This window comes from Lepidochelys kempii, chromosome 3 (assembly GCF_965140285.1).
Source record: "Lepidochelys kempii isolate rLepKem1 chromosome 3, rLepKem1.hap1, whole genome shotgun sequence".
Classification (NCBI taxonomy): Eukaryota; Metazoa; Chordata; order Testudines; family Cheloniidae; genus Lepidochelys; species Lepidochelys kempii.
The window spans coordinates 55,599,668-55,624,478 of NC_136382.1; the positions used below are offsets into that span (position 1 = coordinate 55,599,668).

The following is a 24,811-nucleotide window of genomic DNA, read 5'->3' on the forward strand; positions in this document are numbered from 1 at the left end:
AAAAATAGTTTTCAAAGTGCAGATGAAATTGGTTATGATAAAACTAACCATTCTGTTACTGCATAGATTTGATGGTAATGTTGGCTTGTTTGTCTTTTATGTGTTGCTGTGGTAGTTGATGGACAGTGGCAAGAGTGGAGTTCATGGAGTCAGTGCTCAGTGACGTGTTCCAATGGCACGCAGCAGAGAAGTCGACAGTGCACTGCGGCTGCTCATGGAGGTTCTGAATGCAGAGGTCCTTGGGCTGAAAGCAGAGAGTGCCATAACCCAGAATGTACAGGTAAGTAGGATCCTCTAAGGTGAAATGATTCATGTGGAAAAATCTGACTTAGCGCAACATTCATGTCATTAATTTGCAATTAAAAAGAGATGTAAAGCCCCAATCCTGCCGGCCCGCATCATTTAGGCTCTGATCCTACAACTTCTCTGCATGGGCTGACCCTGTGCCTGTCTGGGTCCCATAGACAGCACTCCGTCTCCTGCACTGATTCATTTCTGGAATTGGGGCCTTAATCCTTTCTCACATAAGAAGCCTGTTGACGACAATGGGATGTCAGTAAAGTTGAAAAAACTGGCCTCTGAAAGGCTGGCATTCCTATGTGTTAGCGTTATAAGTATTTCTTTAAAAACAAGTATATTTAGAAATAAAAAGTTGAGAACTAGAAAACAATGCATTTCAAGAAACAAGAAGAAATTGTATATAAAGGAACTAATTCTTGTGTGAGTAAATTATACTTACACTTAGTTTAAGACTGCTTTACTCTTCCAGGGCATGTAAAAATCTGGCCTTTAAATAGCATACGGGGAATTTTTTTTTATTTTAAAGCATATTTTATTGTGCTGTTTCTTACATACACATGTATACAATAAGAAAACACTGTACATACAGAGAAAAGAAAAAATACAAAGACAACAACATTCATGTTCAGGCTTCAGAGCAGTAGCTTAACTCAAAGCCTAAGTGCAGTGATTTTTTTTAAACTTGAGTTGTGATTCACTGAGGAACAATTAAAGAAGCCTGATTTTCAGAGGCACCAAGCACCTACACCTGCCACTGACTTTATTTTTATTTACATGCATGAATAATGTTTGGAGCCTATCTTTAGTGAACAAGTTTGAAAATTCTGGCTTTAATAGTTTCTTACAGTGCAGTCTGTCACAATTCTAATAATGACATTCCTCCAAACAGCTAACGGTCAGTGGAACCAATGGGGTCACTGGAGTGGATGTTCCAAGTCATGTGATGGTGGCTGGGAAAGGCGAATAAGGATTTGTCAAGGTGCAGCTGTGACTGGGCAACAGTGTGAAGGAACTGGTGAGGAAATCAGACGATGCAGTGAACAGAAGTGCCCTGGTGAGAAGCAAATATCAATACTATTATTGTATGTATTTCAGTGTGGTTTCTCACTGACATAAATCACTTTAATATATTATATTTGAGGTAGGATCAATACGTAAAAAGCAATCTTCATAAATGGTCCTACCATGCCCTTGATCCAGACAAGCAATTGCTATTTCTGTCTAGCCCAATGAGTGCTTAAAGGATGAAGTATTTTTTTAAAAATAAAATTATAATGGAAAAAATTGAAGCTCCCAGAAAAACATTTCATAACATAGGTGCAACTGCATTATTTTGGGGGGCATAATTTGTTATAGAAAACATCACTGACAATGCAGCTTCTGAGAAGATTAGGTCTTTTTGGTTTGGTTTGGTTTGGTTTGGTTTGTAATTCACGGATTCAGTCTTCTTCTTTTGTTCTCCACACAAAAGGCCTCTATGTCGTGCAGCTGGGGCATCCAAATGGAATGAAGATAAGGGAGTGAGCAGGGGAGAATGAACTCTACTGTAATGGATAGAATGAATTAATACTGTATGTGAGCAATATATTATAAAAGGAAGGTGGTTAAAATGAAAAGGACGTACATCTTTCCAATTTTACTATACATATTTAAACACATTTTGCAGCATATTTTGTGTTGTCCTGCTCACATATTTAAATCTTCCTGGGTGACACTTAAGAAAAAATTTGGGCTACTACTAAAGTGATGACTAAGCAAAAACAGCTGGTGAATACAAATTTATCTTTCTATATTTATCTGTGTGGAGGCATTGACCTGAAGCAGAATAAACATTACCAGACAAATACAAGATAACAAACAGGGGCTATGTGGTCTAGTGATTTTATGTGCTAGTCCTTCATGCTGGAAGTCTTGTGTTCTAAATTCTGAAGACGGTTATGATAAAGTGAATCTAGCAGTCTCTCTCACCCCTGAACAATTCCACTTTGCGTTTCAATGCTTGCATTCTCGGCTCTGGAAACACGGGACTTGAATGGTAGGGACAATGCAGGTCAGGAATTGGCGGGCTTATCAGGTCTGAAACCTGTGTTCTCAAACCCACATATTCCTAAGAAGCAAAATCTGTCCCCTGACACCAATCCCATCCCCAAGAACAGAACTTAAAATATGAAGATAAAACTATGAACTAGAACAACACGTTCCAACAGCAACAAAGGAGTAATTGTAGTTACAAATCTAAAATAATATTTTAGAGTAATTAACTACATGCAAATGTTCTCTTTGGTGTATAGTTTTAATATAATATACATTATTTGAAAAGCAATACAAAATAACTATGTAGTAATCATAAAGAAATACAAATTTTGACATAAAATATAATTTTTCCATAGTAGTGCTGCACAGGACACTAACACAGGATTAATGTGAATCTTCTGGATAAGCAGACATTCAGATAAACCAGTCTCGACCTACTAAATATTCTTTAAATCATTTGCATTTGTGGAATTAGAGGTAAAACCATACAGCTACAATCCAATTTTCAAAGGTTGCCACCTGCTGTTAATAAAATATTTTACAAATGTATTTACAAATCAAATGCACTCAGAGCATTATGTGCTGTTCACTAAATTTGTTTACTGACTTGATTCACCAGATCACAATCAGCATGCTAACAGGAGTCATCATAACTTAAAATGATCAAATGATAATAATGATGCAGGAGATTATACACACATTTATAGAAGTTTAATGATAAATTTGACTTAACTGTTTCGAGGCAGAATTACTGTTCATCTCCCAGTATAGCTAAGATTTAAGCAAATATACTGGGAAATGAAAAGAAAAGTCGAGGCTTCAGTATAAGAATGACTCTATACTTATTTGGCCCTTTTTTCTTTCATACATTTTGAAATATAGATTAAAGAAAGTTGCCGAAATCACGAAGGAATGATCATCCTAATCTAGCAGTTTTTTTTAATTTAATGTTTCTTTCATAGCCAGTAAACATTGTTCAGAAAAGCAGCACTAAAAATGTTTGTGTCTAATTAGTTTCTCTTTTTATGATAGATGATCATCAAGCATCTGACAGACACAAAAGACCTGATTCTTCCGTTATTGACATTAGTTTTATGCCAGTGTTACAGCCAGATCTTCTACTTCTGTATATAATTTTTACCAATTTACACAAGCTAAGTATCTGAGAAGGGTGGGAGGGTCAGCTGGGCACCAGTAAAGTGGCAGCTCATCCCCAGAAGGAGCTTTCTGAAGACTTGCAGCCACATGACTGGGCCAATTCAGAGAGAAGGGCCCTTCAAATGAGCCAACCATGATCAATGGGAGGGAGAGGGTAGGACAAAGCCCATGCTATTACCGAAGGCAATTCTCATCCACGTGAGCATAAGATGCCATAAGGAAGGGGACACCTCTTCACCATGCTGGCCAGGCTTATAGGGATGCCTCATCTCCCAGTCTAACCAGTGTCCCTTCCCCCCACATCAAGAATGGAAGAGTAATCTAATATATCAGATTTTTGTTAACACATTTCAGAAGTGCATCTTTTTTCAGACAAGATCAGATCACAGGAGCCCATTTTCAAATGATATTTATAAACAACGTAGCCTTCATAAATTTTCGTAGAAAAATATAATGCCCTTTCCTTTTTGATGATATCTTGTGTTCAGTCAGTGTTAATTTTGATTTTAAGTTAATGGAAGCTCCTATAATGTTTTTTTCCACAGTGTTTTTATATTTATGCGTCATTCAGTTTTTACTCAAAACAAATCCCTCAAATTCACCACCAAGTGCCTCTTCTAAGTAAGGGAAAAACATAACATATGAATTGCTTTGACTTGATAATTAATGGCAGGGATGACCAATTATTTTCTACATTAACCTAAAGATGACAGAACACAACTGCTTCTACTAAAGAATAGCTAATGCTTTCACACGAAAGATAATAACATAAGAACTGTCATGGTGGGTCAGACCAATTGACCATCTAGCTCAGTACCTGTCTCTGACATTGGCCAGGACCAGAGCTTCAGAGGGAGAATATAGAACAGAGCAATTCTGGAGAGATCCATCCCTATCTTCCTCTCCCTGCAAAAAAAAGAGATATCAACTTTTTATGATAGCGTATGAGAAAAGGGAAAATATTTTAATATCATTACTTATTTGATGCCAATGCTTTAAGTTTTGTTTAAATGTGGAGACCTGATAAATTATCTCCAGCTATACCATCTTTTTTACAAGATTTGTGAAAACTATGCTTCGTTAGTTTTGTTAGGAGATAGGGCACTGGACCAGGACTCTGGAGACTTGGGTTCTGGTCTAAGCTCTGCCACTAATCTGCTTTGTAACCTTGGGCAAGTCACTTCACCTCTCTGTACCCCTGTTTTCCCTTCCCATCCTTTGTCTGTTTTGCCGATTTAGATTGTAAATTCTTTGCAGAAAAAAAATTACTCTGTGTGTGTAGAGCACCTAGTACAATGGGGCCCCAATCTTGACTAGCGCCTTTAGGTGCTACCATAATACTACTAATAAAATAATACTGAACCAACCTGCACTACTGTCACTATGATCAGTAGGATAAAAATGAATAAAGATATTAATAGGCAAGGTTAGGTTCTAGTTCTTGACTTTAATGATCAACAAATTGTTTTAAGCCATCCCGAATTTAGAAGTGCAGATACAGGACTCAATATTTCAAGATACTGAGTCCCATAAATTCCCACTAAAGTCAGTGGGCAAAATTCCAAACAGGTTGAAGGTGATGACATTTATCAATACATTGATAGGTATAGTTTCACATCAGCTTTTACAACAGACTTTGGATATGCAGTAAAAAAGAATACCACAGAAGACTGTTACAAGAGTTTCCACTGTACCAAGTAACAAATATGTAATAGTGTTTGTAGAATGCTTTGAAAATTATACTGTATAGCTGCAAAATAATTACTAGATAAGTTACACTTGGGAAAACTCATGCAATTATTAGAACTGGTCGGGAATTTCATGATGAATCTTTTTTTCCTATTAAACGTAATTGTTTTGAAAAAAAAATTGTTGAGAAGAATTCTCGGGTCCAGGATGGAATTTCTGGTCAAAAAGAGAGATCCACCCACTCCAGAATAGCAATAGCCCGGTGGTTAAGGCTCTGCCTGATTTAGAGGATGAAACATAAGATGGGGTCAGATCAGTGGTCCATCTAGCCCAGTATCCTGTCTTCTGATGGTGGCTGGTGCCAGATGCTTCAGAGGCAATGAACACAACAGAGCAATTATCCTCTGTCATCCAGTCCCAGCTTTTGACAAACAGGGATTGAGGAGCACACAGAGCATCGAGTTGTGTCTCTGACCATCTTGGTTAATAGCCATTGATGGACATATCATCCATGAATTTCTCTAATTCTTATCTGAACCCCATTATCGTTTTGGCCTTCACAACATCCCCTAACAAAGAGTTTCACAGGTTGACTGTGTGTTGTGTGAAGAAGTACTTCCTTATGTTAGTTTTAAACCTGCTGCCTATTAATTTCATTGGATGACCCCTGGTTCTTACATTATCTGAAAGGGTAAATAATACTTTTCCATTCACATTCTCTCATGATTTATAGACCTCTCTCATATCACCCCTTAGTTATCTCCTTGTGTCTCCCACAGTCAAGTGAGTGCCCTAACCACTGGGTTGTTGGTTATTTTGTGGTGGGGGGGAGTGGGGCTCTTGTATTTTGTTTTGTTTTTTTGTGAAAACATTTGGAATACCTCCATTTTGTTTTGCATTGGAATTAAACTAATTTTCAAAACCTTGAAATTATTCACAAGACAGAATTCTTGTTTACTGGCCAGTCCTAGTAATTATATATTTATTTCACTTCATAACATTACTTTGGGGCAGCGTAGAAATCATAGAATCATAGAATATCAGGGTTGGAAGGGACCTCAGGAGGTCATCTAGTCCAACCCCCTGCTCAAAGCAGGACCAATCCCCAATTAAATCATCCCAGCAAGGGCTTTGTCAAGCCTGACCTTAAAAACTTCTAAGGAAGGAGATTCCACCACCTCCCTAGGTAACGCATTCCAGTGTTTCACCACCCTCCTAGTGAAAAAGTTTTCCTAATATCCAACTTAAACCTCCCCCACTGCAACTTGAGACCATTACTCCTTGTCCTGTCCTCTTCTACCACTGAGAATAGTCTAGAAACATCCTCTCTGGAACCACCTCCCAAGTAGTTGAAAGCAGCTATCAAATCCCCCCTCATTCTTCTCTTCTGCAGACTAAACAATCCCAGTTCCCTCAGCCTCTCCTCATAAGTCATGTGTTCCAGACCCCTAATCATTTTTGTTGCCCTTCGCTGGACTCTCTCCAATTTATCCACATCCTTCTTGTAGTGTGGGGCCCAAAACTGGACACAGTACTCCAGATGAGGCCTCACCAATGTCGAATAGAGGGGAACGATCACGTCCCTCGATCTGCTAGCTATGCCCCTACTTATACATCCCAAAATGCCATTGGCCTTCTTGGCAACAAGGGCACACTGCTGACTCATATCCAGCTTCTTGTCCACTGTCACCCCTAGGTCCTTTTCCGCAGAACTGCTGCCTACCCATTCGGTCCCTAGTCTGTAGCTGTGCATTGGGTTCTTCCGTCCTAAGTGCAGAACCCTGCACTTATCCTTATTGAACCTCATCAGATTTCTTTTGGCCCAATCCTCCAATTTGTCTAGGTCCCTCTGTATCCTATTCCTGCCCTCCAGCGTCTCTACCACTCCTCCTAGTTTAGTGTCATCCGCAAATTTGCTGAGGGTGCAATCCACACCATCCTCCAGATCATTGATGAAGATATTGAACAAAACCGGCCCCAGGACCGACCCCTGGGGCACTCCACTTGACACCGGCTGCCAACTAGACATGGAGCCATTGATCACTACCCATTGAGCCCAACAATCTAGCTAACTTTCTACCCACCTTATAGTGCATTCATCCAGCCCATACTTCTTAACTTGCTGACAAGAATATTGTGGGAGACCGTGTCAAAAGCTTTGCTAAAGTCAAGAAACAATACATCCACTGCTTTCCCTTCATCCACAGAACCAGTAATCTCATCATAGAAGGTGATTAGATTAGTCAGGCATGACCTTCCCTTGGTGAATCCATGCTGACTGTTTCTGATCACTTTCCTCTCATGTAAGTGCTTCAGGATTGATTCTTTGAGGACCTGCTCCATGATTTTTCTGGGGACTGAGGTGAGGCTGACTGGCCTGTAGTTCCCAGGATACTCCTTCTTCCCTTTTTTAAAGATTGGCACTACATTAGCCTTTTTCCAGTCATCTGGGACTTCCCCCGTTCACCACGAGTTTTCAAAGATAATGGCCAATGGCTCTGCAATCACAGCCGCCAATTCCTTTAGCACTCTCGGATGCAACTCGTCTGGCCCCATGGACTTGTGCACGTCCAGCTTTTCTAAATAGTCCCTAACCACCTCTTTCTCCACAGAGGGCTGGCCATCTACTCCCCATGTTGTGATGCCCAGTGCAGCAGTCTGGGAGCTGACCTTGTTAGTGAAGACAGAGGCAAAAAAAGCATTGAGTACATTAGCTTTTTCCACATCCTCTGTCACTAGGTTGCCTCCCTCATTCAGTAAGGGGCCCACACTTTCCTTGGCTTTCTTCTTGTTGCCAATATACCTGAAGAAACCCTTCTTGTTACTCTTGACATCTCTTGCTAGCTGCAGCTCCAGGTGCGATTTGGCCCTCCTGATTTCATTCCTACATGCCCGAGCAATATTTTTATACTCTTCCCCGGTCATATGTCCAACCTTCCACTTGTTGTAAGCTTCTTTTTTATGTTTTAGATCTGCTAGGATTTCACTGTTAAGCCAAGCTGGTCGCCTGCCATATTTACTATTCTTTCGACTCATCGGGATGGTTTGTCCCTGTAATCTCAACAGGGATTCCTTGAAATACAGCCAGCTCTCCTGGACTCCTTTCCCCTTCATGTTAGTCCCCCAGGGGATCCTACCCATCTGTTCCCTGAGGGAGTCGAAGTCTTCTTTCCTGAAGTCCAGGGTCCATATCCTGCTGCTTACCTTTCTTCCCTGTGTCAGGATCCTGAACTCAACCAACTCATGGTCACTGCCTCCCAGATTCCCATCCACTTTTGCTTCCCCCACTCATTCTTCCCGGTTTGTGAGCAGCAGTTCAAGAAAAGCTCCCCCCCTAGTTGGCTCCTCTAGCACTTGCACCAGGAAATTGTTCTCTACGCTTTCCAAAAACTTCCTGGATTGTCTATGCACCGCTGTATTGCTCTCCCAGCAGATATCAGAAAGATTAAAGTCACCCATGAGAACCAGGGCATGCGATCTAGTAGCTCCGCGAGCTGCCGAAAGAAAGCCTCATCCACCTCATCCCTCTGGTCCGGTGGTCTATAGCAGACTCCCACCACTACATCACTCTTGTTGCTCACACTTCTAAACTTAATCCAGAGACACTCAGGTTTTTCTGCAGTTTCGTACCGGAGCTCTGAGCAGTCATACTGCTCCCTTACATACAGTGCTACTCCCCCACCTTTTCTGCCCTGCCTGTCCTTCCTGAACAGTTTATAACCATCCATGACAGTACTCCAGTCATGTGAGTTATCCCACCAAGTCTCTGTTATTCCAATCATGTCATTATTCCTTGACATCACCAGGACCTCCAGTTCTCCCTGCTTGTTTCCAAGGCTTTGCGCATTCGTATATAAGCACTTGAGATAACCTGCTGATCACCCCTCATTCTCAGTATGAGGCAGGAGCCCTCCCCTCACAGACGTTCCTGCCTGTGCTTCCTCCCGGTATCCTGCTTTCCCACTTACCTCAGGGCTTTGGTCTCCTTTCCCCGGTGAACCTAGTTTAAAGCCCTCCTCACTAGGTTAGCCAGCCTGCTTGCAAAGATGCTCTTCCCTCTCTTTGTAAGATGGAGCCCATCTCTGCCCAGCACTCCTCCTTCATGGAACACCATCCCATGGTCAAAGGATCCAAAGCCTTCTCTCCGACACCACTTGCGTAGCCATTCGTTGACTTCCACGATTCGACGGTCCCTACCCAGACCTTTTCCTTCCACGGGGAGGATGGACGAAAACACCACTTGTGCCTCAAACTCCTTTATCCTTCTTCCCAGAGCCACGTAATCCGCAGTGATCCGCTCAAGATCATTCTTGGCAGTATCATTGGCGCCCACATGGAGAAGCAGGAAGGGGTAGCTATCCGAGGGCTTGATGAGTCTCGGCAGTCTCTCCGTCACATCGCGAATCTTAGCCCCTGGCAAGCAGCAGACTTCTCGGTTTTCCCGGTCAGGGCGGCAGATAGATGACTCAGTCCCCCGGAGGAGAGAGTCCCTGACCACCACCACCCGCCTCCTTCTCTTGGGAGTGGTGGTCGTGGATCCCCCAATCTCAGGACAGTGCATCTCATGCCTTCCAACCAGCGGAGTCTCCTTCTGCTTTCTCCCCCCAGACATATCATCTGGTCCACTCTCCGCAATGGTTCCTGTGGAGAGAACATGAAAGCAGTTAGTTACCTGTGTCTGCGTTGCTGGAACCCGGACATTCCCCCTTCTTCTTCTGAAGGTCACATGTTGCCAAGCTTCTTCACTGACCTCTTGGCTCCGCTGTGCAACCTGCTCTAAATCTTTAGAGCTTTGTGCCCGTAGAAGCATATCCTGACGTTTGTCCAGGAAATCCGCAGATTCTCCTATGCAACGCAGGGTCGTTATCTGTAGCTCCAGACCTTCAATCTTCTCTTCCAATATGGAGACCAGCTTGCACTTTGTACAGACAAAGTTGCTTCTGTCCTGTGGAAGAAAGACAAACATGGCACATCCAGTGCAGGTCACCACAGCTGAACCCCCTCCTTCCATATCACCTTCCTACTATGAGCTTCCTCAGAGAAGTTGGCAAGATGTAAGCCTCACTGGGCTCACTCCAGGCGAACTCCCAGTCAAACTCCTGCTGTGTGCTGCTCTGCTGGTTTGCCGCCGCTCAGCTGGTTCGCGAAGCTCTGGCTATTTTTAAACAGCCAGGCTTCCCTGAAACAAACAAACAGACAACTGCAATGCCTGCCCCCTGCAGGTTACCAGCCAATCAGGCACTCGCTCAGGCTCTCATATTGCCCTCCCAGCAAACACACTCTCGGATACTTACTCAGCAAACACACACTCGGATACTCACCAATCCCAGGCAAACTCCTGCTTTGTGCGGCTCTGCTGTTTCCCGCTGCACCAAATCTTTGGTGTTCCAATGCTCTGTCTGGAAAGACAGGGCTGACTCACATCTTATAGTACCTACCAGTGCTGGATCCAACTTTGCTTTCACAAAATACTTTGAACACCAAGAGCTCAACACACTGGTGGCATAAGGGAGCATAAAGGAGTGCATTTGTGCCAATGTGGACTTGGGCCCTGAATGTATTGCTTTCCAAGAATCCAGCTAAAAAACATTTTGGCTGGGTTCACTAGCAGTGCAAATTTCCTGAGCACAATATTTGTCACATTTTAATTAAATTCTGACCGATACATCTCATGAAAGGGAAAAAGTGTAAACACACTAGAAGGCATTAGTTTGCAAATTCATCCTAAACACAATAAAGGTTTGGAGAGTAAGTGGGAGCAAGCCTGTATAATATGTATGTTGACAGTTTGTGGTTTGTGACAGAATTGGTTCTGAATGCTATAGAAGTATGTGAATGATTTTCACTATTTAATTTCAATTGTGAATTATTGTTATACATTCTGAGATGATATTAGACTTTGTAGAGAATCATTCATATACTTCTATAGCATTCTGTATTAAGAAAGCACCAATCATAATTTTTCTTTTAATATATTCAATGGATAGCCTCACTTGCATGATACTTTTTAAATTTATATTTTGCTCATTGGGCCAGCCCACGATACAGCTCACTTCCATCTCAGGGGGACAACCGGCATAGATTCTTATTCAGTAATCTTCAGAAAGGTATTAACAAAATAATGCTTGGGACTGTCTAAATGCAACTGACATAAATCTGTCACCATTTTAGTTAAATTTATAATGAAGGGCTTATTAAAATATAGGATTAAAAGTTATCCCAGATCAAACAATGCAGGTGGCGGTTTTCATGCAAAAACCCCCCCCAACTTACAATTGTTGTGGGTCGTAGTCCCCAAAGCTGGCCTCCCATAATCAGTGTTCACTGTAAGCAAATCAGTTTTAGTTATAGACACTTAATATGAAGGCAAATGCTATTTCTTCCTCCTTTCCTCTCTGTGGGTGTCTGTCAAAGGGCATGCCAGTCCTGCAGCACCACCTGAAAGCCAAGATGGCTCTGCTGAGGCCTGCCTCACTTTCCCCTTAACTCAGATTCCCTTAAAAAGTCCACATGGGACAGATAGTCAACACATTCCCCCTTCTGGGTTTCATTTTATTAAATCCTGCACAAAGTCTTTTAAAAGAAAATTCAAACTTACAAAGTCTTCATCCCAGTTTCAGCTGGGCCCAGCCCCTCCTCCCTGAGGGAGTATCCTCTCTTTAAAAGTTTGTTAGTTAATTTCTTTCAACTCCATCCCAAGCTGGGCACAGTCCCTCCTCCCTAAGGGTCTATCTTTCTGCTTACCTTATGTCTGGAGTTCAGCCACCTCCAGAGGCCTTCCCAGCTGGTGCCTTCCTCCCTACAGGCACCTCCTTACTTCCTTCAGTGCCTTCAGGCATCTCCCAACCACCTGCTGTCTCCCCTGTTGTAAGGCTCAGTAGCTTTCCCTTAAGTCTTCTTGGGAAGCAGGTAATTAGTCCTAGTGCCCTGGACCCTGCTCCCTCTTAAAGGACAGTGCCCAATAGGCAGATGAACTGCCACCAAGAAATGTGGGGCTTGCTCTTGGGAGACCACAAAAGGGGAGCTGCAGCACTTGCATGCCACAGAGCTGTGCTTCAGGAAGCAACATCTGCAGAAGGGCCAAGAAATATTTTGTGGGTGGAGACAGCTATGAATATCCACCTGCTGAACATCCACAGTGCCTGGGAGAAAGAAAGCAGCAGCCCCAGAGTGGCCTAAAGGGAAGGATTTTTTTCTATCCATCTCCACAGATTCCCATTGTGCCCCACCTGCTTCCTGAGATTACATGTGGGAAACAAGATTTGTCCTGTAATGGAACAGTTTGAGGGAAAGGCATTATGTGCAATACAGCTGGTTTGCCAAATTTGCTCCCATGATCCTGGTGTCCTTGACACTGGGTTATGGTCCTGTGTCTCTGCCTTGTATTAGAAGGAGATAGTTACCTTCTCTGGACACACAACACATTCTCTAATTTATGCCAATAAATGATGCAAATGATTGTATCAATTGTCCATGTTAAAAATATTTAAAAATTACTACAACAGTAACATAGAACACACACAAACAGAATAATAGAAATTCAAGCCCACATGTAACCCACAAGGCTACTCTGAGGGACACTGTGGTCTTCAGCGTCCCAGTTAGTCCACTGGATTCAGTGAGAACTTCTCCAAATAGCTGCTCTGTGTTAGTCTCTTCTGGCCCCTTCCTCGCCTTCAGTTTGGCACAGTCTACAAAGGTCACAATCTACAAAGGTCACATGATCATAAATCATCATGTGTCCAGATATGTAGATACTTACACAGTATAAGCTGTTCTGTACATTATTCCCCATTTTGAGTGCACCATGAAGAGAACATTCTGCTTCATTTGTATACTGTGCTCATCAACATGGTAAATGTTTAGATATAATCCATGTTTGCTAAACTAGAAGTAGGAGAAGGAGCTAGCCAGATTCTACAGTATTTAAATTACTTACCTGACATCCCACTTAATGTTATTACCCATTGTTGGTTTCATCATTAGTGAGGTAATCAGTTCCTGTAATCTGGGAGGTGAATGCAAATCCATGGTTTTTGTTTTAATTTAATTTTAAATCAACTCATTAAAGAATAACCATGCCTCCAACTTCTCATAGTCAGAATTTAATAAGTTTATATCTTGGGGCCAAGATGGCACACTGTAATACAATACTGTATCATCAGCAATCATAGGCAGAGAGGAGAAAATGCATAGAAGTTGAGGGTTATTAGCTGAAACAGAAGTTAATAGAGCATGGGAAAAGACCTTTGTGACATCCCCATTTACAAATATACTCAAGTGGCTTACTGACCAGCATCCTGGTGATCCTCAGCTACCTCAAACAGTGTCAATTAACTAGCACTCAGACTAGAGAACCAAAATAGCACAAAGCCATCTGTCCAGCCCCTAATCCTGAGTTGCTCTGTGCTCCCCCAAGCTGTAGCTGAGGAGTGGAGCTCTAAGCTTCTAGCACTGCAGAGGGTTTGAATTCTGTGAAAAAACACCCCCACACACGTAACTTAGCCACTACAAATAGAAACAAAATAGGTCAGTACTGTTCTCAGTCTGTTTTACTTCCTACTTAAAATGCAGTACCTTGGCACACTTCCAAATAGTTGAAAGCTCTCCACACATTTTCTACCTTCAACTCTCTTTCAAATAAAATGTATAAATTACATTTGGCCACACACATATAAAATTCAATATTTGGAAGGGAAAGGAGTTTGGAATGTGAAAGTAAGTCCTGAGGTGATAGATTAGTGAACAGAGAGCATATGAAGTGGTCTAACGTGTATGATCAATTAATTTATCAAAGGGCTTTATAATTTATCACATAGCCCTGTAATTTATCACCCATCACCTACACATATGTGGTATTAATTCACGTGATAAATTTAAGAGCCATGTGATAAATTGCAGAATTATGCAATAACTTTCTAACCTCCTGAACAGTGTCAAACAACCACTTTTTTTATACTAACCTTCTAGAGAAATATTCACTACTTCACTCCCAGATATGGAATTTCCCACAAAATGTACATCAACAAAAGTACCATGACAGCTTTTCTATACATAAAATCATCCTCAAAAATATAAATGGTATTATCTTGTACTGTTGCTTCTCAATGGGAACTAACACTTCTAACCCTAAAAGGCTCAGGAAAATTGATTTTAAACTAATGCAAATTTACCATATTTAAACTATATATAAAGAGAGAATTTCTGCCCCCAAAGCATCCAAGCAACCTTTCACTCTGTGATTCTATATAATCTGTTTTTAGAGTGTTGGATGGAGACTGAATTGGGATAAAACAGATTGAGCAAACTTGTAAAGCCAAAATGGACATTATGTAGACAATATAAAGGGGAAGGAACCCGAAGAAAAAGAAAGTCAGTTGTAAGTCAGCACCTGGGTAGGCTGTGTCAGTCTTCAGACCCCAAAGACCATCACTTAACTGTCTTTTTTTTTCACAAGGACAAAGTATGAGAGTAATTTCAACATGCTTGTGTTACCAGATGTTCCCCATTGATCATGCATCCCTTGCTTTCCCCCATTAGAATATTGGCCTCATGAGTTCACTTTTAGACTGCCTTATCTGAAGCAAATTAGTATTCTGGATAAGTGAAACAGCTCACTTTCTTAGGGTTTTGCCATTAAGGGATATTCTTGCTTCTCTAGCAACATCAACGTTCCTTGACTTACGATTCAGGAGTGCTGATGCTGAGGCAAATTTAGCAAGCAATTTTCGGAACGGCTGTGATTCATATTAGTATCACTGAGCCATCTGCAAGGAGCTATTTGTCATCCACAAAGACAGAGTTCACTGCTTTATGCAAAACTCTGCATAGTTTTGTCAGTAGAAGTACAGGGAAAGGGTTATCTTATGGAAAAGGAATTGGAGTTAAACTCAAGATACTGGGGTTCAGTTCCTGCCTCAGCCATAGTTTTCCTGTATAACCATGGTGAATCCTTTAATCCCTTTTTGCCTCACTTCCCTATCTGGAATGTGCCGACAATTATACTTCATTTCTCTAACCCTTTATCTTGTCTAATATGTGCTTTGAGGAATGGACTTCTTATTATGAGTAGATACTGCATTTAGTACAAAGGTTCATAGTTTCTACTCTAATACAGGCAATGATAGAAAAAAAATATTCACCATTTTTCTCTGCTACTTTGGAATGATTTGAGCTGCTAGTGTTTTGCATCACTTCAAATGGTTAGACATATCTGTCAAGATGGGGACTTTTTAGAGTTAATACATTCAAAAAAATGTTCACTAACTGGGAAGCTACAACAAAAATATTGGTTTCAGAGTAACAGCCGTGTTAGTCTGTATTCGCAAAAAGAAAAGGAGGACTTGTGGCACCTTAGAGACTAACCAATTTATTAGAGCATAAGCTTTCGTGAGTTACAGCTCACTTCCTCAGATGCATATCGTGGAAACTGCAGCAGGCTTTATATATACACAGAGAATATGAAACAATACCTATTCCCACCCCACTGTCCTGCTGGTAATAGCTTATCTAAAGTGATTTCCAGCACAAATCCAGGTTTTCTCACCCTCCACCCCCCCACACAAATTCACTCTCCTGCTGGTGATAGCCCATCCAAAGTGACAACTCTTTACACAATGTGCATGACAATCAAGCTGGGCTATTTAACAAAAATATTGAACACCAAAAGGAATCTAGAAGTCTTGATTATGTGAAAATACTACCAATGTAGTTTTCTTTTACCTTGTCCATATTTGCTAGTAGGAGTCTGTTACCATGGGAATGTGAAAGTAATTTCCTTTCCTTTTAAAAACTTTTTTGTGATAATCAGAAAACGTCATTTTGGCTTATAGCCACTCTGCTTCAGATTATTGGCCTCGCTAACAATACAATTGCAATAAAAGCCATATAAAAAGAAGTAGTGACCTACTCTCTTGTTTCCAGAATATCTGCTTCACAATTGACATGCTTATCACATTTAATGTTTCAGCAATGGCTTTAAAATAATTGCTTTGGGTGCAGCTAAAGTTAAAAAACAAACAAACACAAAAACCTCAAAGAGTTTTATGCATTTTTCATGCCTGTTAACCACAATGATTTACAACAGAGACGAAATGTTTTAAATAGAAACTGGTACATTTTTAAAAGAGTTAATATTGCATATGTATATATGTAGGCGAGAGAGAGAGTAAATGCAACAGATTGTGAAATGAAAGCCCAGCAGGAAGAGAGATCCTATACAAAAATCAAAGGAGATCTTACGTTTATGTGCTAAAGCATGTTAAAATGAGCCCCTAAAGACAACAATCTGCATTTCTTGGAGAGTATGGGGTTAAGGCTGAGGATGTATTTTTTCTGATACGCAATGTATACATTTTACAAAAGCCTATATTCAAATACTCATTTTTCAATCACAGCACCTTATGAAATATGTCCTGAAGATTATTTGATGTCAATGGTGTGGAAAAGGACCCCAGCTGGTGACATGTCATTCAATCGATGTCCTCTCAATGCCACAGGTACAGTAGTACATCAAATTTACATGCTGACAATAGAGAGATGTATTGTTTTCTTTTTTGCTAAAACTGCCCTTCCACTTGCATTCAAACACATCTAACCGTTGCCCAGATACTAAAGTGAAATATATAAAGATATATAATATAATGAGTAATAATTAATTGCCAGGATGTATCAGGCATTTTGCTGAAAATCAAGCAGATCATAAAGCCTTCTAATTAAAACTCCTAAATGCCAATTATATGACACAGGAAATCTGTTACAGAAACATGTATTGCTCTTTGAATGCTGCTGATGCTCATTTGCATAAAATTGTTTCTGTGTGTGCTCTAAAATAACATAGAATGTACCCTCCATAGGCTTTGTTCACTCTGACTATTCTCAGGTATATATATATATAAATATTTTCTCTGTTCTTTATGACTCACAGGCACCACTAGCAGACGCTGCTCTCTCAGTGTTCATGGAGTGGCCTTCTGGGAACAACCAAGCTTTGCTAGATGCATATCAAATGAGTACAGACACTTGCAGCATTCAGTAGGTGCAAAGCCAGCTTTAGTACTTGCTCTGTTTATTTTTTGCTAATCATCACCATATAAGCATTTAACTGTTTACCCTTCAGTCAGACTTCTGATGAGGAATAGGGGTGGGGGAGACTTGAGGAAGGATAATTTACATCCAATGTATATAATTTTGATCCTGTATATCTGCTGCTGTTTGAATGAAAGAACCCTTTGTCTCACTGTAGCAGTGAAAAGAATGATGAAGGCTCCCTTTTCCATTGTTCATTGTATAAATTTTTTATCGAGGTCCTGGAGATTAAGGTATATATTTTAGGCTTATTAGCAAATGAGATGGGAATAAATGAGATTTACAGGAATTCAACCTACTAACATCATGTTATAGTATTTTACATTTGTTAATTGCACGCTAGCAAGTGAGGAACTATGATGCCTCTTTCCGATATAAAATATTGAACTTCCACTTTAGGTGAAATAAAAGGAAGAACGGTTGAAGGGTAAAAATACTGCACTGGATTGCAAACAAAATAAATAACCCCATGGAGCAATATGATATGCTTTTCAAACATACGTAGAAAGGTTTCTTGACAAGATATAATGTATAAATATATTAACGATGTCTTCCTAAATGTATTTTTTAAATTCTGTTCTCCCAGTTAAGGATTCTGCCAGATCATTCCAGTGTGGGCAGAGCCCATTTTAAGATTCTCATGGACACTCTTTTTTTTTTCTTCCCAAGATATATTTTCCTGACACCCTTATTACTCCCACTCCTCTTTCAAAGGTCACCATTAATGCTGCTCCATTAATCATTCAACAGAGGGGCACTAACAGCTGTGTGTTTGTGATGGAATGTGACTACTTCCCAGCCTCTCAACCAAGCGCAACACTCATGTAATGTGCTTAACAATCTCTGGTGGCTGAAGCTGATTTCCCACCTGGAGGAGATTGTGATGAATTCCCCTGAGCTGCCTTTCTGTTTCATCAGATTCCAACTTAATTGAGACAAGGGATGCAGTTTCAGAATTATCCAACAAAAGCATTATTTTTAAACTCAGACAAGGAGAAAGCTCTTGTGCTAGACAAGACCTCCTCTCTTCTGCATGCACCTGGCTGGGAGTTGCAGTATCCCTCTACCTTTCATTCAGGAGAGCAAAACAAACAATATGGCTTCTAATTATTTGCCATTAGGTATTTTTAAAGTTTTTAAAAAATGGAATGTAGTTTCTGTATACTTAAAAATAATCTGCCAATTAATATCAATATATTATGTGCTAATTAGTGCAAACCTACTGCAAATGAGTACTATATCAGCCTCAATAAATACAGTATCAAAGTACTAGAGACAGGATCTTGCAGTATATTAAAAATGATGCAAACTGTATTTTGGGGACAACTTCTGGAGACCTTTCAGAAAGAAACAAAAATTATGGGCTTGATTATAGCTAGTCCTTGCGTTGCAGCACACATTTGAGATATAGCAAGGTGGCACAATGGAGTAAGAAACCTCTGGTCCCTTCCTTCCATGCCCTCAGGATTGCTGCCCAGAATCACAGCCTTTGTGCTTGAAGGAGCAGAAGAGATGGTACTTAGTTGCTTTCATCTGGGTGCACCTCAATGGAAAAGTGGTGGGGAAGGGCACAGAGTAGGTGGAGACATGCCTCACCCCTCCAAGTACCAGCTGTGTTGTGCCCCTTAAAGTGATGTCAGAGATTACATCCTCCTCTTGCACAACTGGGAAGCTTCCCTTTAAGGCAGAATGTCTCTCTGGGGTGAGGTGGCTCTGCATCATGCCTACTGCAGTGCCGTAGCTAAGGGCTATGATTTAATCATGTATCTTTTTGTATAAAACATCTTCTTAGTAACTTCTCAGTAGATAAATAATGTGCTGCAAATGCATTGGTTTCTTTGCTCTTTTTCTATTACTTTGTTGCAGTTTAGACACACTTTACGGTGATTTCCATTACAAATGGACAGCTAATACTTATATATTGCCTCTTCTTGAAATGGGAAATACTATAAATACTATTTATGTAACAACTGAGGGTGATACATTTCCAATTTTTAATAACATTCACAGTGGTATATTGTGTTACAAATATCTCTTGCCATGGAAATAATTCAGATCAGAAAAATCTAAATTATTCAGAATTTTCATATTAGTTCTGACTTTGAGGTGAAATCCTGGCTCCACTGTAGGCATTAGAAGTTTTGCAATTGACTTCATTGGGACCAGGACTTTACTCTTGGAGTTTTAAGTATATTGCTTTGTTTTGTTTAAAAGTCTGCATTATTGCTGTGATGGCATAGGCACATTCCACACCTGAAGAATTCAGTGCATCAGACTATGGACTATCTGATGGGATTGTTAGCCTTTCAAAATTCAATAGTTGTTAAATCATCCACGGCCTGACAGAATTCACTGAACCTATCATTTTGGAGCAAAGGCAAATAGAATAGCCAGAAAAAAAAAAACCAGAATGTTGCATTCAGCGATATGTACAGAAGTTGAAGTGTTTCATATGAAATACTGAAAGGGTTAAAGAAATTTTATCAGGTATACATGAACTAGATCTGGCACTTTTAGACTAAGGGTGTTTCTACACTGGGCAGTTAACCCAGGTGATTGGCACCTAGGCCTCAGCATCTGGGTTATCCTAGTCTGAGTGTGAGCATTCCCACAGCAAAGCCACGCTCCTGTTACAGTGTCCTCTCTGTTTCTGCACTCACATGTGTGTGTGTAGGACCGTAACCCATGATTCTTTGTGCTGGGATGAGTTCTTGTGGGAGAACTCAGCTGTCCTTTCAGGGGGGAACCATGGGACATGCATGAGAGGATTACCAGGATTCACATGATTTTTCAACAGTGTGACTTATCTGGCTAAGAAGAGGCCCTGATAGTTTATGGAGTCCCAGAAAATCCCTCTTAGCAAAAAGGTGTCATTGTTAAACATTACATCCCCCAGAACAGATTTATATAGATTCTTTTATAAATTTCCTTTTTCAAAATATTAGAAAAGATTAGTCCATGTTGTGAAATAATGTTTTGGCAAAGAACATTTGAAAATAACTCAATCTTCTTTTAAGTTACACACACATCTAAAAAGCATCTTATCTGAGCACTAATTTTTACTCTAGTTGGTACACATGCAAATTAAAGGAGACAAATGGATTTCTCTTACACTTACTTTAAAAAGAAATTGTCAGCCTGTCAGACTCCATGGTGCTGCTCAGAGTACAAGGAATCGCAGAAGTGTTAAGGAACAAGTGCTAAGGAATCATAGAAGAGAGAGATGGAAAGCCCTATAAGGTCATCCAGTCCATCCTCTTGGATTGTCCTCTCTCCCTGGTACACGTTAGGGTTGGTATCCCTGAAATCAGGGTTTTGTAAGGTAAATTCTGACGGACAGCATTGCTATAATACACATGTACATTTACAAAAGCATTTATGAAATATTTTAGCATGCTTATCTTACCAGTCATATTCCTTTACAAACGAGAGCAGCAGCGATCAGGTCATTACACACTCAGGTGCTATGAACTGCATCCTCAAAATCTGAAACTCAGCTGAATCCCTTTAAAAAAAATCAGGTCCTAAATGTACAAAATAAGAAGTTATACAGTTCTGAAATAAATGACATTCCTGAAGTAGAGTTATTGTAATTTAAAGGTAGTATGTGAACAATACTTCACACACACGATGGCTACATCTACATTTGAGCCGGGTGATGTGATTCCTTGTGTAGATGTACCTGTGCTGGCTCTGCTCAAGGTGGGGTGTTTCTTTAAATAGAAACAGTCTGTGTCCAGCCCTTACACAGTGTACAATGAAGAGCTCTCCTCACCGTACATGGCTTACAGAAGGACCAGGCAGAATTACTGGCCCTGCACACATCAGAGCAAAAATGCTGTTCTGCCCCAACACACATTAGGAGTGCACAGTGTTCAGAATGTGGTAGAAGAAAGGAGGCATGTTCATAGGAGAATGGTACAGTCTAGGCCTATCTACTGCTATATCTATCTAAGGTACTTATATAGCCCCCATTATTGTAGTATCTAAGTACCTCAAAGTCTTTAATTTATCCTCACAATACCTTTGAGAGGTAGGGGAGTGCTATTATCCCCATTTTACAGGTGGGGAACTGAGACACAGACTAAGTGTGACCCAAGGTTATGCAGGAATTGATCTCTGGTCTCCAAAGTCCAAAGCTACAGCCCTAATTACTGGACCATTGTTCCTCTTCCCCTCACTTAGAATGAAGAAAGTCTAAATAAAGCCGAACTTCCATGGGTTGCGGGGGAGTGGGGCTATTCTCTCTCTAACTCTGCATTCCCTGTTCTGTATGGTGCCTCTCCCCATGGCAGTTTAGAGAAACAGTTTGGGATCTGGTGTGGGGATTGGCAGTGGATTCACCACTCCACAGCTCCAGAAGCCTTATACCTCCCAGGCTGAGGGTATTGAAAGAGATTACAGGAAAACCAGCTAACAGGAGGGTGTAAGATAAGCAGTGTCCCCACCTAAGCGTGCCACCAACATCTCTTATACCTTCCTGTTAGAAACATTTGTCTGGTGCATGCCATCTTCCAGCCAGTCTTTAGGATTTTCATAACCTGTCTGTGTCTGTTTTCAGCATTTGTAAAGTGGGGATAATAATTAGAGCTGGCTGAATAATGGAACCAGTTATTCATGAATAACTTATCCAACACTTGGCACAAAACAATCATCAGATCACTTCAACAAATAATGTTTGACCATCTTAGACAGCTGGTTGAATAATGTGAAAAATCATTCACTGAATAATTTAAGGGACAAAAAGATGCCAAAATCTATCAAATAAACTTTTGGGAAATTATTTGGTCAGCTCTCCTGATAATACTTTCAGAGCTTAATGAGGATTAATTTTAGTACGACTCAATACTTTGAATATGTAAAAAGATAAATGCTATTCTTTACACTCTGCAATCATATGGTCCACAGTTCAATCAATTATTTTTCTGAGCATGTTTTACATGTATTTTGTTATTACATCATTGGAGTCTAGAAACACATGCATCTAAAAATAGATGCATTTGTTACTTCATCTGAAATTATCAATATATTGTTAATTTAGATTAGTATCTTCTGATATATATTTATGCTAATGTAAAACCAAGATTCCCACACAAAACATTGAAATATTAATTCACAGTAGTTGAAAATATTTTCTAAATATCTAAATACCAATTAACTCCTTTACTGTCACAATGAGAAATTCCAAATTGAATTAATAGGAATTGCTGTTTGTCATGGCACGCATGACTTTGAAGCAAAAGACATGGCAAATACATGTGTTTCAGCTGTGGGAGGCCACCAAACTGCCATCTGACTTCTAGCTTGTGGTATGTCAGAGTTCAAAATCAAGGGTGTGTCATTCTTTTCATTTCAAGGAGTTGCATTATTATTATGCATTAATTATTTTATATAATGGTATAAAAGTTACTCATTATTCTTGCCACAAGCTCATTCAGTAAAGAGGGCCAAATTCTAGTTTTCATTATGGTTTGTGGACAAGGGTATTAATTGAATTGTAGATTTTTAAGGCCAGAAAGGGACCATTTTGATTATCTAGTCTGAACTCCTTCATAACACTGGTTATAAATAGAACTACAGCATATTTCTTAGTAAGATATCCAGTTTTGATCTTCATATGATGGAGAATGCATCACATCTCTAGATAACTTGTTTCAGTGGTTAATTACCCTCACTGCTAAAAATGTGCACCTTATTCCTAGTCTGAATTTATCTAGCTTCAGCTTCCAGCCATTGGATCTTGTTATGTGTTTTGTCTTCTACATTGCAGACCCCTCTACCATGAGATATTGAGAGCTAGATACTACTGTCAATGCACATCAAAACATTCACTGATATCAATGAAAGTTTACAGAAAAGACCAGGGGTAGAATATATTTTTTATGTAATAACTACATTTTAGTTGCCATTTATTTTTAGTTTTATTCATACTGAATTATTGCTTCACCATCCTTCATTCTCTTTTTCTCCCTCTTCTCAGTCTTAGTGTGCTTCCTCTGTTCTCACTGCATTTCCTTCCTTGTTGCATCTTCCAGTTGAGTTGCTCCCTTTACCACAGTCTAGCCTCTAAAACAATCAACCATGAAATTGTTAATGATGACACTGAAGTGTCATCACTGGGCATAAGTGCAGGAACTCTAATGACATCAGCTGCGTGTCAGACAGTTCACTTCTCTGATTCCTTGTTTCCACTGTCCACTGACTCAGGAAGGTTACACTTCCTCAGTTGCACTCAGTTCATATTAGATGTTCTTCACCAACCGTGAAGTCTAGAAACTTCTTTTTTTTTAAGTGAAACCTTACATTCTGAATATGTCGTGCAGTACACATAAATACATTAAGTGGGCTGGATCTGGCCTGGAAGTTATAGGTTTGACCTTCTGCACTGGTTTATGGGTGCTTCTTATCATTTAGATAAAGAAGATACAAAATGTTTCCTGAAAAATCAAGGACATATGCTTCAGAAATCTCTACAATTAATGGATCAGATTCCCTCAAGGACCAGAATCAGAATCAGGATTAGCAGCCAGGAGAGTAATTTTGAAAGGCAGTCCCACCACCTACAATCAGTGAAATGCCGTGACAGAGAATTGTTCTTTGCATCACAACTGGACAGACTAGACTGCCTCTGGGACCAACAGCTTAAATGCAGGTGCTGGGATGAGGAAATGGAGAAGAAGTACTTTTGATACCCTGACCAACTCTACAGATGGTAGCCACATTAAACAGCACCTGTAAATGAAATAGAACATGTACGACAAGAGTAGAATGGTTTGGGATGGAATAGCAATTACTCATCATAACCCTATGGGAGCTTTCTGGAAGGAATGGGTGACGCTACTATGACCAATGATGCTCACTGATCTAAAAGAATCAACATTTGACCTCTACCTGTACCCCTAAGAAAATGATCAGACACCAAAACTAGCACTGACTCCAACTTTGAAACCTGACTGATTTGGGGTCCTGAAAACTAAGGGTTATTGAATTCCAATGGGAGCTGGTCCACCACCAACCTCTCAAAGACTTAGAAAAGGGGAGTTACCATGAATTCATCACTAGCTCAGATGATTTGTCCATGGGGAACATTAAAAATCCTTCTCCAGAGCAAACATAGCTTTTGGAAAAGACAAGATAGTTTTGATAACATGTCACTGCTGCACGTCAAAGATAGAATAACTTGTGCACCTAAAGTGAAATTCCTTGAAGTGGCTCTTGGCCATTCAAAGACTGCATAAGATGTGTATATGGTGCTGAAAATGCAATAAATAGTGATGTCTAGGAAAGCACATAATCAATATGTCTTGCTTTCTGAATGTCATCAGAAATATCTGAAAATCTCTCCATTGTTGCTTCTTATTTTCTAAATCTAACTTAAAGAATGAATGGAGCCCAATTTTCAAATTTAGATGACTAAAATTTCATATTTAGGCATTTAGATGCCAAACACTAGTATTTTGTGCCAACTTGGGTAATTAATCTCCTGAATCAAGCATGTATACATGAAAATCAGGCTCTTATTCTAAAGAGGAGATGAAGTTAG

General features: G+C 40.1%; 1 protein-coding gene across 5 annotated transcripts in view; it reads left to right on the top strand.

The window, feature by feature from the left end:
* ADGRB3 (adhesion G protein-coupled receptor B3) overlaps window positions 1-24,811 on the top strand; it is a 621,597-nt gene that overhangs the window by 273,629 nt on the left and 323,157 nt on the right. For all 5 annotated transcript variants that reach the window (XM_073336359.2, XM_073336357.2, XM_073336356.2 and 2 more), the window contains 4 exons: window positions 116-280; window positions 1,190-1,354; window positions 16,578-16,679; window positions 17,108-17,214. In XM_073336359.2, coding sequence (XP_073192460.1) covers window positions 116-280; window positions 1,190-1,354; window positions 16,578-16,679; window positions 17,108-17,214 — 539 coding nt within the window. The remainder of the gene's footprint in view (window positions 1-115; window positions 281-1,189; window positions 1,355-16,577; window positions 16,680-17,107; window positions 17,215-24,811) is intronic.